At 38.8% G+C, this 19,369-nt stretch overlaps 1 protein-coding gene across 1 annotated transcript; it reads right to left on the reverse strand.

Moving 5' to 3' along the window:
* Nucleotides 1-1,068: 1,068 nt before the first annotated feature.
* Nucleotides 1,069-18,366, reverse strand: LOC143285176 (UBX domain-containing protein 7-like). The gene is made up of 12 exons (XM_076592409.1): nt 18,299-18,366; nt 15,489-15,708; nt 14,350-14,420; nt 13,826-13,894; nt 13,000-13,109; nt 11,855-12,001; nt 11,195-11,285; nt 10,541-10,594; nt 9,627-9,697; nt 8,158-8,926; nt 4,896-4,975; nt 1,069-3,625 (listed from the first exon to the last, which is right to left on the reverse strand). Exons 1-12 carry the CDS (start codon nt 18,363-18,365, stop codon nt 3,467-3,469), a joined length of 1,908 nt encoding a protein of 635 aa, XP_076448524.1. The 5' UTR covers nt 18,366; the 3' UTR covers nt 1,069-3,466.
* Nucleotides 18,367-19,369: the final 1,003 nt, after the last annotated feature.

The following is a 19,369-nucleotide window of genomic DNA, read 5'->3' on the forward strand; positions in this document are numbered from 1 at the left end:
AGCTCCAAGCCAGTGCTTTTCACCTCAACAAGGACACCATCAATGCACAATGTGCGGACCAAGAAGTTTGTGCTCTGTGGCTTTAACCCCTCAACTGCTTTAGTTGATAACTCTTTCGGTAATAACATGCACCACGGCAAAATGTTGCCTTCTTTGGCTGGTTTCTTAAACTGTTCACTTGTTCAATCATTTATTGAGATATATATCTCTAAGACTTTTGCATGTTTTTCTTTTTTCTTTTCTCTCTTTTACCTTTTGCTATAATGTTTGAAATAAACAACACACACACACACTTGATCATAACACACTCCCATCAGTTGGTTCACACAGTACATATATGCACAGACAGAGACAGACAGACAGAGACAGTGAGAGAGAGAGAGAGAGCAGGTCACAGTGCATCTACCCCTTTCACTTACTGTCACACACCCTTTACCATCATCCTTACCATCAACACAAAAATAAATGGAGTAAATTCTTCTTGCTGAGAAGGTAACTTTTCTGCAACGCTGAACGAAGCAGAAAGAGCGTGGCATTTTGATGCACAGCTCTCATCAACATAGCATAGCACCTGTGTGTGGTATGATGTAATCTGTACATCAACAGTGCAGGGTTATTTACCCATGTGCTAGATGATGGGTAGTGTTAAAGCAGCACTGGCTCATTGAAGTTATGTGCCATTGCTTTATTTTGAGGAGACAATGTTACTGTTCTTTGCTATTCATCACTGAACATTCTTAGCCTTGTTCAGATTTCATTTAAGTGTTTTTTCCCCAATAAAGTGTGATCTGCAGGTCTGTCAAACTATAATGGCAGTTACCTGCTTGTAGTACATACAGTTGAATGAGACAGACAAGAAAGCGATTCTTAACAGTGCAGTCAGTTTGGCCTTGCTGGTAAGTGGAGATCAAAATATCTTAAAAGTTAAACAAGTGTTTGTTTATATATATATATATATATATATATATATATATATATATATATAATCTGTAACCAAGCACACTAATAAAAATATTATGTCAGTGATACATTTGCCTGCCTTTAAAAAAAAGCTTAAGGCGCTTACAGTAAATATGACTCCAAAAATTCTAACCATTTCACAGTTTTAATTAATTACAGCACAAGCTTAATAAGTAACAACTTCCCTTCCCTGATGTTATGTACAAATCAAAACATAATGGCATGCAGACATAATCACACAAGTGTGCAAGCACACAAACACATCCACATCACTATCATTAAGCTTTTGTAGAAGCAGGAAAGAAAAAGCAAACTTTTCAACCACTGTTTTACAAAGAAAAGGACAGCAGTCTGTCATGATGGATATATTTAAGCTTTCAATGATTTTCTGAAAAAAACAAGTCTGGCTGAGTCAGACTGCATTATATTGATCACCATTGAGTTTTATTGCACTGATCCTTCTGTTGCCTATTTTACAAGACAACTGTAACTAAGTTTCACTGAGGCATTACAATACAACCTGTGAACTGGTCTATACACCACAAGTGTCAAGTCATGAGGCTGTTAGGCATGCAATATGGGAATTACTGGGGAGGTGTTCCATTTCGCTTTAAATTGTCCAAAAAATAATGTTATTTGAAATAGACTGATGCCCAATAGATATTTAATACCTTCGGCAATGCTTGGTTCATGCAAAATAATTATTTCCTGCTGGGTAGAAAACAACTTAGCAAAATAAATTCATGAGTTTTGGGAAGACCATGGAACTTGTCCTTACATCATGGGCTTATATGTTAATGTGCTTAAGTTTGAATTTCTTTTTTGTTGTGTTTTGCATTTATTTTAATTAGATTTTTTTTTCAGTCAGTTTTTATGCTTAATTTGTTTGACACTGAAGAACCAAAGTAGTGCTTTGATGTGTTACAAATTGTTGTTGTACCCTCTACACCCCAAAAGGGGCAAAAAGATTCAATTTTTTTGGAACCTAAGTAATCTTCAAGCATGTCAACCTTTGTCAACATTGCTAGCTCTTTACCTTCTTGGTCCACTGTTTTTCTTCAGAACAGAATCTTAGGAGTTTGTAGCGTACTGTATCACCTGCTCATGCCATCGAGAGTTTTGGTTTTTGGAGCATGTGACGAAATGCATGCATTCTGTACAGGTTTTTGAGAGTTTCATCTTCCAGAATCATTCATAGAAATCAGCTCAATGCTTTGTGTCACAAAACATCTGTATTACTGTAAAGATTTTAAACCAGTGAAACATTTTCCAGTTCCCAGCTAAGAAAGACAATGATCTCAAAAGTGCCTGCCATCCCTGTTTCTCCCTACGTTTGATGGCCTGAAAGGATTCCTAGACTGATCTGACGGCTGGTGAAAATGAATATGACAGTGACAGACTTAACAAGATGTCATTTTGGCAGGGTTCCCAGAGATGTGACCAAACAAAATTCCAATCTCTTTCTAGACCTTTTCCACACAAGACTAATCATCATAATTTTCCATACCAAACACAAAGCAAGACTGAATAACAATTTTGCCAGCGACACTGCTGGCAAAAAGGGATCGGCAGGTATACTAGTATTGAAGTTAAGTTTTCATTCTTTCAATCTTTATTCGTTTCTTGGTGTGTTTTTTAATGTGCTGGTCAAAGGTTTTGTTTAAATTCCAAGACTTTTCCAGACCCTGAAAGGGAAAACATTTTTCCAAGGCATTTCCAGCCCGGGAAATGGTTCTCTCATTTTCTCCAAGACTTATCCAGACTTCCATGACTGTATAAACCCAGTTTTAGACCTCAGGGGGCAAGAAACCATGCAGATTGAGACTTGTTTTCTCTGACATCTCTTGTTCTTCTTCTTTTCATTACAACAGACATTCACCATCCATTGCTCCCACTCTCACACAACCATACACACACACATACACACTCATGCACGCACACTTCCTGCCAATGATACAAAAGGAATTCACACACTGCCTGTTCTGTCTGACATGAAAATCTACATCCACAAAAAAAAAAAGAGAAAGAAATTCACCCAGTTTATTACAATTCATTGTTCCAATAATTCTTCCAATGTACACATGTCAATCCCACACATATGCTCAAATCCACACACACACACACACACACACACACTCACTCACAAACCCCACCAAAAACTGTTACGTCAAAATTCAGTTTCTTCACACACACCACAGAGCGAGAAAGAATTCAGTCAAACAGACATGCCAACATGTCACAGTTAAAAATTTCCGACCAAAGAAAACACAGTACAACAACAACAACAACAACAACAGTCACTCTACCCCCCACACCCCCCAACTACCCACACCCGCTACAAATAAAACAAACAAACAAACAAACAACACCCCAAGAGCAGTCAGTCAGAAAATAAAGCACTGATGTTGTGTGACAGAAAAGACAATGATGAGGAGATGAAGGAAGGAAGGAGCAGGGCGGTGCCGAAAAGAAGTGCCCGCGTCGGGTTGCCCTGTGGTCCGTCCGTCTATCTGGCCTGCACGAACACTGTTTCCTGAGGGTGGAGGCGGGCCTCTGAGATGGTGCTGCCTGGGTCCAGGGAGGACAGTGTGCGTCGTGGGAAGTTCACAACCAGTTCGTAAGATCCCTGAGCGAAGCCTTTACTTGAGCAGAATACAAACAAGGCCTGCACAGAGAGAGAGAGAGAAAGAGAAACAGAGAGAGAGAAAAGGCAAAGTGTAAATTATCACCACTATCAGAGAAATAAAACGAAACAAAACAACACTGTGTAAATCATCAGAGAAATGCCTCCTCCACTCAAAATCCCACCTTTAGCTTCCTTGCTTTTCTCTCTCAACCTCACTTCCCACCCCTTCCCTAACCTAAGCCAACCCCCCACCCACACCCTCATGTATTGTGTGTGTGTGTGTGTGTGTGTGTGTGTGACTCTGTGCGTGCGAGCGTATGTGTGTGTGTGTGTGTTGAAATGAATGCATACATTGAAATCACCTTGTTGAGAACTGGCAATAACCCAATGGTATATATATATATAGAAGTGAAGAAAAGAAGAAGACAAAGACAAACACAAAGTAGAAGAAGACAAAGAAGAAGAGGAAGAAGAAGAAAGGGATTCCAACCAAATGTAGGCAAGACAACTGAAAGCAGATAAACAGTAGCTGGTTAGGAAGCAGGTTAAATAAAATTCCAAAACCTAATTTCATAAGCGCAGGAAACTTCACCCTTTTCATTTCCTCCAAGACAACTGGAGAACAAAGTGAAAATAATGTGTGTGTATATATATATATATATATATATATATATATATATATATATATATATATAAACAAAATGTCCCTATTCCTGAGGCACCAAATCAAAAAGAATTAAAAAAAAAAAAAAGTTTATTCCTGATCATTACCTTAGTAACAAATTACTGTACTGCTACACAACAGAACTTCATACATACTGAGACATGCGCACAGATAAGTACTTACACACACACACACACACACTTACACACACACACAGATATTAGAAAGATAATGAAGTCACTGGAGATACAAGATGCATTTACCGTTGTCACAGGAAGCACAATTTGTATTTGTATTTTTATTTCTTTTTATCACAACAGATTTCTCTGTGTGAAATTCGGGCTGCTCTCCCCAGGGAGAGCACATCGCTACACTACAGCGCCACCCATTTTTTTGTATTTTTTCCTGCATGCAGTTTTTTCCCCCCCCCTATCGAAGTGGATTTTTCGACAGAATTTTGCCAGGAACAACCCTTTTGTTGCCGTGGGTTCTTTTACGTGCACTAAGTGCATGCTGCGCACGGGACCTCAGGTTATCGTCTCATCCGAATGACTAGCGTCCAGACCACCACTCAAGGTCTAGTGGAGGGGGGGAAAATGTTGGCAACTGAGCCATGATTCAAACCAAATACAATGATTCTCCTACCTGAAGTGTGGATGAGCAGGGCAACGACAACTGTTCTTTCTTGCCGTCAGGGAACCGGACCACCAGGTTCGTGGTGGGATCTGAAATGGACACGATGATCCCAATGTCAGTGACTAATAATACACACACACACACACACACACACACACACAAACAAATTGTAAAGAGTGGTAACTCTCTCTCCATTCACAAGGTACACAACTTCAAGTCAGTGCTGCTTACACTACCGATTCAGCTAGCACACAGGTAAATAAAAGGTACATTGGAACAAACCCAGACACTTCCTCAAAAAAGGAAGCATCGGGCCTGTCCCTATACCAGTCATCTGACATGTGCACACAGCAGCAAAGACAGAAGAAATGTGCAAATACAAATCAGCTTTCATTCAAGACTGGCATAGCCTCTTTAATCCTGGACAAGCCACACACGTTGTTTGTTAATATATATATATCTGCAAGCATTACTCTGGAACAATGGGATGAAACACAAACCTATAGAATATAGAATTTGTACTTCATCCCACTGTTCCAGAGTTATGCTTGCATGTATAAAAATATATATGCAGATTGGTCAGAGAAACCATGCATGGAAAAAAGGGGCGGGTAAGGAGGGGCTATTAATGGAAAGAGGTAGGTTTCAAGGCCAGGCTTGAAAGAGATAGGTGCTGGGGTTTGACGATGCAGAAGAGAGAGATTGTTCCAAATGCATGGCCCAGAGAAAGAGTGGTGGCTGATTGCAGAGTGTTTGGATCAGGGAATGAGGGAAACAGAGTGGATCTCGACTTCAACAACAAAAAAAAGCACTCCTTCTTTCTCTCTCTCCCTCCCTCCCCTTGCCCCTCACCCTCTTTCTCTCTCTACTCTTTCTCTTCTAAAACTTCTCTTCCTCAGTCTCTCTCTGGACGAATATGTGTTCCTTTCAAAAATATGTAAGCGTGTATACTGTGTAAACAAAACTCTCTTTCTCACTTTCTCTTTCTTATTTTGTCTTCAGCTTTGCCCTGCGGTTAAGAATTATTCACTTCATGTATCCTGCCAGTGATCTATAGTTAATTATAATTTTGATATAGATGTTGGTTTTTTGTTGTGGTCTTTTAACCTTGAAATTTTCTTTGGTTTATCCTTTTCCTTGCACTCTCAACACGCCAGTTTAGAACAAAGTGTAAGATTAAGAGTAATTTACTACAACTGCTGGTCCTGTGCTGCACTGTACTGTAGATATTCCACAACAACAAAGGACTTGGACTTCAAACAGACCCAAAAGAGATGCTAAAGACCCCAATGAGTGCGGAATTTCAGAAAATAAACATTCATTTAAGACATACGATCTTAATTAAACAATGAAATTCGCTGTGTTCACACACAAACCGTTCAATAAGACACAGTGGAAACAGCAGCAGCATCAGAACAACTGAAAAGACTTAGTATTACAAATACAATGCAAGATGTGTTTTCTTCTGATCACAATTGGCACACACAGATACAAAATCATACACATACACAAACACCTACATGCAAATGCACACACACACATCTATCTTTTTTTCATATTCACACATATGGACACACTGCGACACACACAAAGTTGACAAACATAGCCAAGTGACATCTGTTTTAAACGCATTGGTTGGGATAATAATCAAGAACACTTATTCAGCATTCTTTCTCAAAAAGAGCTCAAAACACTTAACATGTACAAAACTCATCAGACTAACTGCTAAACTAAGAAAATAAATCAATTAACACACTCGCTGCAGATAGACATCACAACATCAGTCGTCCAAATCACTTGCATACACACACACACACAGTCTCACACACATACACAAAACATTCACAGCACGGATGAAAAGACTTTTCGAACTATGGTGGACAAAAAGATTAGCACTGTTTAATTTGATGGGTTTGAAAGAGGCTGTGGAAGCGAAGCATCTAATGTAAATGAAGACACTGAAGATGGCTGGACCCTGAAAGGAAAGAGTACACTGACAGAAGGATTGAAAGTAGAACACAGTGAGAATGATCAGGGCTTCCGTTAACGCACATATGTGCGTCTCTTGATTCTCTAAAATGAGAGAGGACGTACTACAGCTTCAGCTGGGGAGTCTGCGGGATGCACTATAAAATCAACGTCAATCAAAACGTGAACATACACGGTCAAATAACAGCGTTCGCTTCTTGTTTCACTAGTTTTCGGTTGGCATCTTAAGTTTGCGAAATCGGCGACCGCTGCAAAGTTCATTACTTTTGTCTTATCTCCCTTTACAGAAAACTTGCCCACTTCCGGTACGCTCACAACAAGGCTTGTCGAGTATTCTGTGAAACGGTTCAAAATCAAAATGCCTCGGCTATCGTGGCTTGACACTCCAAAACGCAAACAAGACAAAAAGGCCGATTCTGAATCAGCCGACGTCGATCAGCCAGCTTCAAAAGGGGATGGATAACCGAAAAAGAAAAGCTGTACTTGACAATGTTCATGGGAGTAAGAAATCAAATGGCTGTAGTACGACTAAGACGCACATGTAATGAAGTGCAGAACTTGTGTGAAATTCGCAATCAGGTCATCGTGCAACTCCTGAGAAATATATGCATTTTTGACAAAATCGACAAACTTTCAAACACTGTCTTTGTATGGCTTTTCGTTTTCAGTGGTTCACTCCTCTCACTCTCTCTCACTGTGTGCATGTCTGTGTGTGTGTGTGGTGGGGGGGTTGGGGGGTGAGCGGTGTGTGTCTGTATGTGCATGCGTATCTCTCTATCTCTCATGTGTGTGTGTGTGTGAGCATGTGTATCTCTCTCTTTGTGTGTGCATGTGTATCTCTATCTCCCTCTCTCTGAGTCAGTGTTTGTGAGTGAGTGTGTGTCTCTTTCACTCATTCAATATGTGTGTGCATGTGAACTTATTGCAACGCAGCCTGTGATGCATTTGGATGAAAGAATACATTCTTGACCTGCAACTGACTGGACTCTATAGAACCACATGAGGACTCCCTAAAATGTCTGAGTGGGGGTCCTGTGGACTCCCTAAGCAAACCAACTGTAGGAAGCCCTGATGATGTCCAGAAGGATGGAGATTTCAAGATGGGGTGAAGTGACGAAGAATGTCAGTGAGATTTTAGGTCCAGTCACTGAAAAGACTTAGAACAAAATCCTGGGCTGATCTGGAAGACAATGCAACTGTACACAGCATTGTACCAGTGCTGGAAGACGCTTTCACCAACACAACACACGCACACTTCCAGACAAGAGAAAAGGACTCTCACCACTATCGTCCCCAAAGTGTTTACGCCACGGTGCTGAATCAGCGGCGGTGGCAGCTTCCCCATCATTCCCTGCCTGCTGCAGCTTGTCGTAACCCACCGTGTCATCCTCGTTGTCCACCGTCACGGCGCTGCTGCTCACCAGGCTGCTGCTGTTGGAGGAGGAGTCCAGCGTCTGGAACTCCCATGAGCGCCCGCCCAGAATGTCCACCGAGTTGGGCGTATTGTCGTAAGACTCCCGAAACCCTAGAGAGTTCTCGTTCTCACTGTCGTCCACCATGCGGGGAAAGTCTCTGCTGCCTGAGGTGGACGGCAAGGAGGAGGGCAGTGGGAGTCTGGAGGGGAAGAAGCCCCCCGCAGCCCCCGCCGCCGCTGAGGATGAGGATGAGGCACTGTTCTGAGTCCTGACACCACTAACACCACCCATGCTGCCTGAACGTGAGGTGGGACCCTGACCCGACAATGCTGAGAAACTGCGAGGCTGGGATGTTGCTGATGCTGGCCCCCCTCGCCTGCGGGGGTGGCTGCTTCTGGTCGGGGCGTCACTGCTCTCTTCCTCAGAGCCTGTGAACGTTTCTAGCTCGTCCGATTCCGCCTCCGACTGTTCAGAATCGGCGTCAATGATGGAGGCCACAGCAGTGGCGGAGGGAATGGAGATGGTGGAGGTGGAAGAGTTGGCGGTGGTGGACCCTGGCTGCTGGGTCTGGGAGAGGGATGCTCGAATGGCTGCCTCGATCTGAGCTTCCTCGCTTTCATCCACAATGCTGTTCTCCTGCACAGACAGCAATCATTACCACACAGAGCATCAGGCACACAGCTGAGTGGGGGTGGGGGGTCGTTCTGCAACTTGTCAATAAAATAAAAAATCACATGGTTCACTGAATCGTGGGGTAATGCCAGAGGAAAATCAATAATTCATCAGATTTATATACAACAAATAAAAAAAAATTCAATTCAATTCAATTCAATTCAATTCAAAATACTTTACTGTCTGCTTCAACCAAAAGAGAAAATTCTCTTTCGACTCACTTAAAAACCTTGAAGCTGCTCCACTGCAATATAATAGTGCCCCATCAGTGGGCAGTACAAACAACAAAAATGTTGTGGGTTAGCAATGCAAACAGTATTTTACACTGGTACATGCATAATCATCTTTACAAATAAGTCATACATATATATAAAAAGATGTTTGAAGCATCTGTGTGTGTGTGTGTGTGTGTGTGTGTGTATACACATTATGTACTTTATAACGTGTTTTATTCATTTATGCATATATATATATTTTTTTTAAATGCACACAAAATACACACAGTATGAATATACAGACAATGATATTCACTGTGTTAAAAGTGCTTTAAAGAAAAAAAAAAAAAAAAAGGAAGAGGATTTTTCAGAAGCTGTATCAGTGCTTCACAAAATCTGGAGAAAACTTACAAAGATTCAGTCAAGAAGACACTACATAAAGAACTCACTCTCTTCTGGCGTTTTGCTGGCGGCATGTCAGGGTTTTCTGGAGTTGGATGATCTTCCAAGAAATCCTTCACTGAAGGACGAAAATTGTTACATTTATTTCAATTTTCACACACCCACAAACACATCCCTGTAACTGTCATAAACTGCATGTTAAAACATGAAAAAATTAACCGTACCGGACACTGAAACAAAGCACTAAAAGAATTGGAAGGAAATTAATTCAAACATGTATATATATCCATTCAAACATGTGCACAAACATGCATAACTATTATGTAAATGCATGCACACACACACACACACACACTCACACACAAACACACACACACACTCTTGCATACACTCTGAAGCCGACACAAATTCATGGATATACTCAAGGCTTATCCGATTTCTTGTCAAGACATCATCATCTTGTTAATCATATGAATGATCACATAAATAAAGATAAGAGAACAACTATGAGTAGCCAAGCAAAGAGAGCTGCATTCCTGTTCACATATCACTGGTAAATGAATTTCACAATTGAAGGTGATATGAAGGTTCATGTGCATGTTTACATAAGCATGTGTGCAATAGCAAGTTTGATTGAGTGCAATAACATTTGTAAACTGAGTGTAACAACATTTGTAAACATGTAAGTGATGCGAGTGTATTTGTGCATATCATGTACATATGTATGTATGTGAGTGCACCAGTATACACATAAAGCATGCATTTGTCACAAGACAAATTCCATATATTTCATCACTTGAAAATGAATTGTGTATGTGGATGTATGTATTCTGTGTGATGTAATTATATGTGGATGCATGTACATAGGCATTTGAATATAATCTACTCATGTCCTTTCTTTTTTTTTAACATGGGCAGGAAATGTTTTACATAATGAAGTTCTAAAATATAAACAACTTACACAAATCTGCAAATGAAGAGTGGTCAATCTTGTCCCAGGTCACCAAGTTTTCACCTGAATAAACAAACCAACCTAAAACACATTATTTTCAAAAACGAAGGAAAAAAAACCTCATCTTGTGAGCAAGTAACACAGAGCAGTGTTGTGCTGTTGAATTCCAGCATCCATGCATACAAATGCACACACACAGATTGAAGAACTGCACCAATATGAATCAAGCATTAAGTTACTACTGTTTCACTATTTTATTTGTCACTCTTGTTGTTGTTGTCCTTTCTGGCCACTTTCTGACAATGATACAGTTGTTGTCAATTCAAATCAAAGTTGAAAAAAACTTGTAACTTGCATAGTGCACATGTCAGCATGAAGATCGCTAGATATAAAAGTATTGTACAAAGTGAGCAGCCAGATAAGTTTGCTTCCTCTAGTGTTTGTGGTTTCAAGAAAATGCCAGTGCTACAGTTTCTCTGCCTCACTCTCTCTCACAAATACACAAACACACACTCATTCACTCACACAGATACATTACAAGTGCCTAACAGATATATAAGGCCTCTCTCTCTAGTTCATGCAAACTTATGAATGTCCATTGTCTGCACACACGTGTGAACACACACAAAGGCAGAACTACACAAACTCGTACCAACAGCGTACCTGTGACAGGGTCGACGATGGCAACATGGGGCCAGTTGCGAACAGCATAGAACTGCATGAACTTCTTTCCTTCATCACTGTCATGGTACACCTGCACACACATGTATTAAGTATAGTACTCTGATGTCCGACTACGACCATCAGAACAGCAGAGGAGACAAATGCTGTCACGACTATCTGGGCTCGAATTTCATTACAGTGGAAAATGTCTTGCTCAAGCTACATCCCCACTCTCCTGGCTAAGAAAAGGGCTTTGGGACAGTCTGCACTGGGATGGTCCCCAAAGGCCAAAAGAGCCAGTGCAATCATGCCTCCTAGTTTGAGAGTCATAGTCCTACACAAAAGACTAAACTGTAAATGAATTCTCACTGCAGTAGAGAAACCACTAATTGTAAAGCTCTTACTTATTTTTGTTGGCCTATCAGTAAAGTTATGTCAATCTCCAATATATAAGCCCTTGAGAGTTGAACCCTCTAGCTCACACTGCACACTATATTGACTATAGACCTCTTGCAACAGAAAACTGCACAAGAGTGCAAAAACTGCATGCTCACACAACCTACAGTCTCATAACATCTTCAGTTTATGAGTCAGCCTGGCTGATTTTCTTCTCTCTCTCTCTCTTTTTTTTCAGTTATCAATTTGCAGAACATGGCTCACCTGCCAGAATACAAAGTGCTTTTTTACGAGAGCTTTGATGGTGAAATTGCTCCATATATCTCGATTCAGGACCTGGCAGGAAAATTCTTGGACATTCTGTATGTTCACCAGCAGCCACTTGTTTTCACTCTTGCCTCTATCACGGGCCTGCAACATAGCCACGCGCATGTGTGTGTGTGTGTGAATGAATAAATAAATTTGATGTTTATATGGCATACAAAAATTTCCACACTTACACTGTCTTCTCAGTGCCATCCACCCATAAATACACAGATAGGAACAACAAGAAACAATCAAATGCCTGCACAGCAGACAATGCACACACAATGCAAGTGATTTTATAAAGTTTAATAACAAAAATTTCAAAGGTCCATGCCTTTGGCTAACACCATTGGAATTCACATGCTCGAGAGCATATACACACAGCACAGAAGCAAAATGTACACTTATGCACTAACAGCTTGGTCTACAAATATGACAATCTAAGCCCTGTGAATTGAAGTATTTTCCATCACTATCATGTGTCAACAAAAACTGCAGGAATGCTAATTTGACTGCTAAAATTTTAAGCTTTCAGCAAACAAAGACTAAGAAACCTTTTCAAACAACAGTATTGTGCGATCAGTCATCTAGGTAAACAATGACTGGTGGTTATTGAAATAATATTTTGAACCAATTTCAGCAACGACTGGGTAAAATATCCATTTATATTACACAACACATGACCAATAACACAAAAATGTTGTTGCTATTTCTTTGGAACACAATGGACACATTAAACAAACAGCACACACAACAAGAACAAACATAAAATATAGCACAGACATCAAGAACACACATACAAACAAGCAAACACACAAAAATGACAAGCACTGCTCAGTTTAGACACACAAGGCATACATATTGATAAAATGGACAGAATATCGGACAGAAAAGAAAATCATCTGACATCACCATCATCATAATATCATAAACATGTTTAAATAAAAAAAAAAAAGGGACAGGTAAATATCTGAACAGGGAACAGGCGACAATCGGTTAACTTAATTCTAACTTTGGTTCAATGCCTAACACTATCACACTCTTTTACACATTGGTGGGCCTTTGTTCTTTGGTGGGGAAAAAAAACAAAAACAGACACGTACAGCATGAAACGTGCCCTTAAAAGTGATGTCGATGGGCGGTCGGAACAGGTCTTCCAGAGTGTGCTTCTTGCCAATGGAGCGCCCCGTCACCAACATGTTCTCCTGCTGCCCTGATAATCACACCACACACAACCATGACATGGATATATACATACACACACACACATATCTCTCTCTCTCTATATATATATATATATCTCTCTACATATATATGTTATAAATATATTTGTATATTGTGTGTTTCTGTCTGTATTTAAAATGGATTTCTAGTACTTCAAGTGTACACTCTGTGCACTTGCACTGCAACTAATTGATTAATTAATTAATTGACTTCAATTCTATTAGGGTAGGCCAAATAAGAATGAAATTATGTACCAATCTGATTAAGAGTGGTTTTAGGGTTGTTCTTTTTCATTTGTTTTGTTTTTTTTCAGTTAGAAGTAATTGCCACAAAGATATCATGTTATGATGCCATAAATGTAATGGGATTTGACAATACAATCTCTAGAGATACAATTTCATGTGGTTGTCTACTGATGAAAAGTTGTGTGCGCGCATACACACACACACACACTCTCTCTCTCTCTCTCTCTCACTCACTCACTCTCCAAATAAATGTTTCAAACAACACACCATATCATAACACATGCATCTCATGCTCAGGTTGTTGCTTTTAGCCTTTTCTGTAGTGCCTGTCAACCTTTAATTATGGTTTTCGTCATACATGTGCTTATTTTCTGAATCTGGCTCTGTCCCACTGCTTGGTTACTGCACAGTATAACGATCTGCAACATCATGTGGAACACAAATTTTAAGTAACACTCACTTGCTTCTGCCTGAAAGTCACGAAATCCATCAAAAACTGATCTTGCTGCTCGACGTCTGCCCCGAAATCCTGTTGACATTGAAGAAAGCAATGCACAATAATCTGAATAACTGAAGAACCTGAATCAGTACTGCAGAATAATCAACTTGCTGATTCACTGTTTAACAGATGATGAGGAACAAATAAAGCAAATAAATGAAATAAGTAAATAAATGGTATCCATATCACAGTGTTTTACGAACAATTCTGTAGTCTAAAAAAGGAAAGAAAAAGATGCAGGACAATACATAGAAAGGCATTCATTTTGAACTAGGCTTCATCTCAATATGATTTATCAAACAAAACAAAAACAAAAACAAAAAAAAACAAACCATGTTTCACGAAAGTGTTTGTATTTATTTCACACTGCTAAACATTTTCTGTTCCCACTTGTTAGAACTTTCCAGGACTTTAAAAAATAAAAATAAAAAAAGCTGCAGAGGTGTTTTAATAACCCACAGACTTCAACAGTGTGAACCACTCACCAAACTTTGGGGCCTCTTCCACTAGCACTTCATGCCGCTGGGGTATAGGTGCTCTCAGTCCATTCTGATTTCTGCAAAGATACAACACACTTACACACACACATACTCCACACACCCAGCACACTGGAAATTGTCACTTAATAATTTGTAATATTTTCTTTCATGTAAAGCACCCTGACCTCTTACTGAGAAAGGGCGCTATATAAATGAACAATATTATTATTATTATCATTATTATCTTCTTCTTTTTTTTTAATCATTATCAAAATTCAAGCTTCGTGCAGTTTTTTCACCATAAGGTTTCACAAGTTTTTAAAAACCTTTCAAACACCATGGCCAGAAACTGAAGACTATCACACCAGAGACCTGGAACAACATGGCATTTTCAGTGTCGGCTTAGGCCCCTTGCATGAATCGCTGTCTGTTTTATATATGGGAACTGTGATTTGGGCTGGAAATACCCTTTCAGGATTAGACTTTATTTATTTATCATCTTATTTTACAATTTCAATTCAGGTGTTACATTTTCAAGCTTTGCTTACTGATAGAAACAATGTACAATTTTTAGTTTCAGTAATACAGACTAATAGAGACCTAAAATAAAAATTTAAAAATCACAAACCTCTGACACAAACCTGTGTCATTTAAATAAAAGACTTTTTTAAGACAAAAAAAACCCCAGCTAAATAACTCATGTCATTTTTTAACAAATTCTTCAAAAACTTTGAAATCTATATGACTGTTAATTCACTAATTTCCTCATTGATGGTATACAGTTTTCATTTGTTCAAAAGTAGCAATACAATCATCAATGGGGAAAAACAAAACAAAGGAAGGTGATAGTTTCTTCCAGCAGATTAGTCTTCTGATACAAACCATGAAAGATGGACAACAGTTTAGACTTAAAAGACTGGTGATTAAACGTGTCTTTGCAGGAGGTGGGGTAAAAGAGATAGCAGAGGTAAGACAGTCTCTTCTACTGTTGGAAGGCTGTGTCTGTTGTCATTTAAGCACTCACACACATTCACAATGCACACATACACGAATACAGATGGTGAGAATGATCAACACTGACATAAACACATTAGGTGATAAAAGTGTAATTCATGAAAACAAAAGGAAAACAAAAAGGAACATACAAATCTTCATCTTCTACAGACGCAGTGGCTGCTGCCGTTGAGCTGGCATCATCCTGTGTGTGGAACCTGTGTGGCTGTGATTGGGATGGCACAGCTGAGCTGCTGGGTGTGGGGTGATCCCTTGCTGAGGCTTCTTCCTGGTCCATGTGCATGCCTATTGCCATCTCCAGGTTGCCATGGCAAATCTCTAACAATTGGCGACCAATCTCACGGTCTGCACCTGCACACACACACAAACACACACACACACACACAAACGAGACTACGCTGTGATGACCACAAACAGAAATGCAAAGTGGTGCAAGTGATCAAACAACCAAAATTTGGAGGAGTTTGCCAATTTGGATGTTCCTGGTTGAGAAAGAATACCATGCAAAAAAACAACAACAAACAAACAAACAAAAAAACAACAACAGTAACACAATTAACAGGGTGACAGTGTAGCCAAAACACACTTTTTTTTTTTTCACACGAGTAAATCACATAGATTTTTGTTTAAATATCTATTACTGGGAAGTTATGGGAAGTATATGCAGTAACTCTAGTTCAGTAGTACTAGTAGGTGCTTTTTCATAAATCTTTCTTCACTGTGTGAATGTGATATGTGTGATACTGTGTGACACTGCATCAGTGCATGAATGTGTGTCTGCATGTTTTACATTTATTTGGTTATTTATCATCATTGTTGTCTTTTAAAAATTTTTTTTTTTTTTTAAGGTGCGCTTAGAGTTGACTTCATCGAGATTTTGCACCTTATAAATATTATTATTATTATTATCATTAGTAGTATTTTTATGTATTTATCTATAATTATTTATTTATTTATTTATTTATTTATATTTTTTGTTTGCGTTGGGTTATGCTGCTGGTCAGGCATCTGCTTGGCAGATGTGGTGTAGCGTATATGGATTTGACCAAATGCAGTGACGCCTCCTTCAGCTACTGACACTTTCTTCACTGTAAATGAAGATATAAAATTAAAAATAATTACATGAATTTTTGTCAACAAAATCAGCAGCTTCAGATTGTATTTTATAGTTTGCCAAAATTTCCCCTGCACATTGAATTCCAAAGGAACAGACTCCCAGAAGAGGTTGTAACAACACCTTTGCTGGGCGCTTTAAAATGGAGACTACACACATACTCTTTAAATCTGTCAGCACTCTCCCTCCCCACTAATCCATCAAACAGACCTCCTGGAAACTAGGGATTTGCCTTCTCAATTTGTAGTGGGCCTGATTTTGTAATATCAGGCAGGTCTGGACACAACCTGACCCACAAACAGGGGAAGTGGGGTAGGGTTGGGGAGGGAAGGGGTGGGGGACTAGTCATAATGACTCCTATCACCTCCCACCCCTACCCTCATTTGAATAATTACAAATTTATTATTTTTTATCATCTTCATAAAATTAAAACTAATAACAGTTTAGCATTTAGTGATTTACATCGGACCTGACTTGCCAATTGCTTCCCCCAGTGCAAAAGATTCTTCAGCTTTGAAGTTGACTCCCAACAGTAAAAATAATTGTAATAGTATCAACAAGAACAAGTTTTTGCACAACAGAAAGCAAGCACCAGCACCAGTTCCACCATCTGAACAGTTGCAATTTTTTTTTTTAAATCAGGATCAGGATCACGATTTGGGGCGTTGTTTTTATACAACGTAGCCATTTTTGGCTTTTTATACCCCTTCAGATGTACTCCTTTACACTGTTGGTCAGGTCGTTGACTAGCTCAGTCATTTTATCCATCAAAGTCATATTTCGTTTTTGTCAGTAACTCATGTTTATCTATGAGGTTCTTAAAAGTATTTATACAAGGTGCACGTTTGATATTGTTTGTTAATTTGTTCCAATAATTTGTTACTCTGTTACTAAATGTAAAATTTCTGAGATTTGTTCTGGAATACTGTTTAAATATTTAGTCTGTACTGTTTCTTGTAGTGTCTACCTTTGGAGTAAAAAAAAAAGCATGCTTTGTTTACATCGTCAAACCCATTTAATATTTTGTACGTCTGTATCAAGTCCCCTCTTACTCTTCTTGCTTTAAGTGATGGTAGTTGTAAGTACTTTAATCTTTCTTGATGTGAATAATCTTTTATGCTATAGACTAACTTTGTTGCTCTTCTTTGAGCCCTTTCTATGGCTTGTGACTGCTATATTTGCGTTAGGTCTAACTAATGTTTTATATAACCGTAAGAAAGTAACCTTATCTATAAATGTAAATGCTCTTTTTATTATTCCAATTGTTCTGCTCACTTTGTTTATAGTATACTATTTGTTATATCAATATATGTTTGTCAAATGATAAATTTTTGTCAAATGTGACACCTAAGTCTTTTTCCTCATCACATTTTGATACTTTCATTTCTTTGTCTCCGATTTTCATTGTGTATTCCTTCTCTGGGTTTGATTTCCCAATATTAAGTACTTTACATTTTTTAGCATTAAAATATTGATTCCATGTGTCTGACCATTTTACTAATGTTACAATATCTTTTTGTTAATCCTGATAGAATTTTGGAGAGTTGTATAATTTTGTACTCCATGTGCACGATCATTAAAAAAAACTGCAGTTGCGATTAATGGAATGGAAACAACACGATCGCTTTAACTAGTTTCAGAATTACAATCGAATCGCCAACAAATATTTATAGAAATAATCAAATATCATGAATAGTTTGGGAAAACCAGAAATTACACCATCGTCGAGTGTGACACTGAACACACGATCGCTTCATAAGAATCTCACGTTTCAGTTCAAATTCAAAGCGACAACAGACTGTGAATTTCTATAAAATCAGAAGTTACCTGTAACCGCACAAAACTGATCAACAAGATCATCCGACAAATCCGACGCTCCAACGTTCGTCTCCATTTTTCTGTGGTCCTGATTAATAATAATGGAAGTAATCTCCCTTGGATGTGTCTCTTTACCAAAAGTTACTGAACATCTCAAACTTAACACACACAGTGAACACTGAGTTTTAGGCCAATAAACGGCCTTGTTGCGCTTAACAATACGTGTTTATTTATCTGTTTCTTTATTCATTCATTATTTATATATCTATTGCTATCTTTATAGGCCATTGATATGAAATGCTCACTGCATATATTTATTTCCTTTCTTCTATATTCGTTTTCTTTCTTTTTGCGTAATTATCATTGACAGATTTGTTTTAATATTATTGTTTATACATAGATTATTGTTTTACTGATTTATGATTCTGAATTGTCTTTTCTATGTATACAAAACAACCTTTTTTGGATATACTTGTCTAACTTTTCTTTATATTGCATCGAGTCATGTTTTAATGTAACGTTTTATATTCATACTGTACTTATTTGAGTTTGTCGATTTTAATTTTCGTTGTTTTGTTTGCAAAGGGAAGAACTGACGAATCTTGTCAAAAAGACAGCGGTATCAAGCAAGCAAATACGCACACACTGAGTCAAGCATGCGATATGACCTATATGCACCACTGACTGATATGATGTTAAATATTATAATTTAAAAGATAACTCAGTGAAAGAGAGAGACAGACAGAGACAGACAGACAGACAAAGGAGGAAGGGAACGCACACACACACACACACACACACACACACACACACACACACACACACACACACACACACCGCATACTCACAGAAATAGACAGATAGACAGACTATTGATTTAAGTCAGTTGAGGTAATTCAGTTTCTGTTAACTTCACTTGCCCGCATCGCCTAATGACTGAATAACTGTGTGTCGATTGATCAAATCATTCATTGATTTATTTCTTTTCGAGTCTGATATGTGCAGCTGAACTTTTCCGATGACATCTTTGCCGGGCCGAATACCTCTTTCAACTCCGACGATCGTCAGTGTTTGGACTTC

Source organism: Babylonia areolata, chromosome 8 (assembly GCF_041734735.1).
Source record: "Babylonia areolata isolate BAREFJ2019XMU chromosome 8, ASM4173473v1, whole genome shotgun sequence".
In the NCBI taxonomy this organism is placed as follows: domain Eukaryota; kingdom Metazoa; phylum Mollusca; class Gastropoda; order Neogastropoda; family Buccinidae; genus Babylonia; species Babylonia areolata.

Bases quoted from the DNA above. Each gene is read 5' to 3' on its own strand.
- LOC143285176 (XM_076592409.1), bottom strand. From the start codon at position 18,365: ATGGAGACGAACGTTGGAGCGTCGGATTTGTCGGATGATCTTGTTGAT. The intron at 13,895-14,349 runs GTGAGTGGTTCA...CAATGTCAACAG, and splicing joins GGAAGAGGCCCCAAAGTTTG to GATTTCGGGGCAGACGTCGA. The intron at 12,002-12,999 runs GTACGTGTCTGT...GCTATGTTGCAG, and splicing joins TTAAGGGCACGTTTCATGCT to GCCCGTGATAGAGGCAAGAG.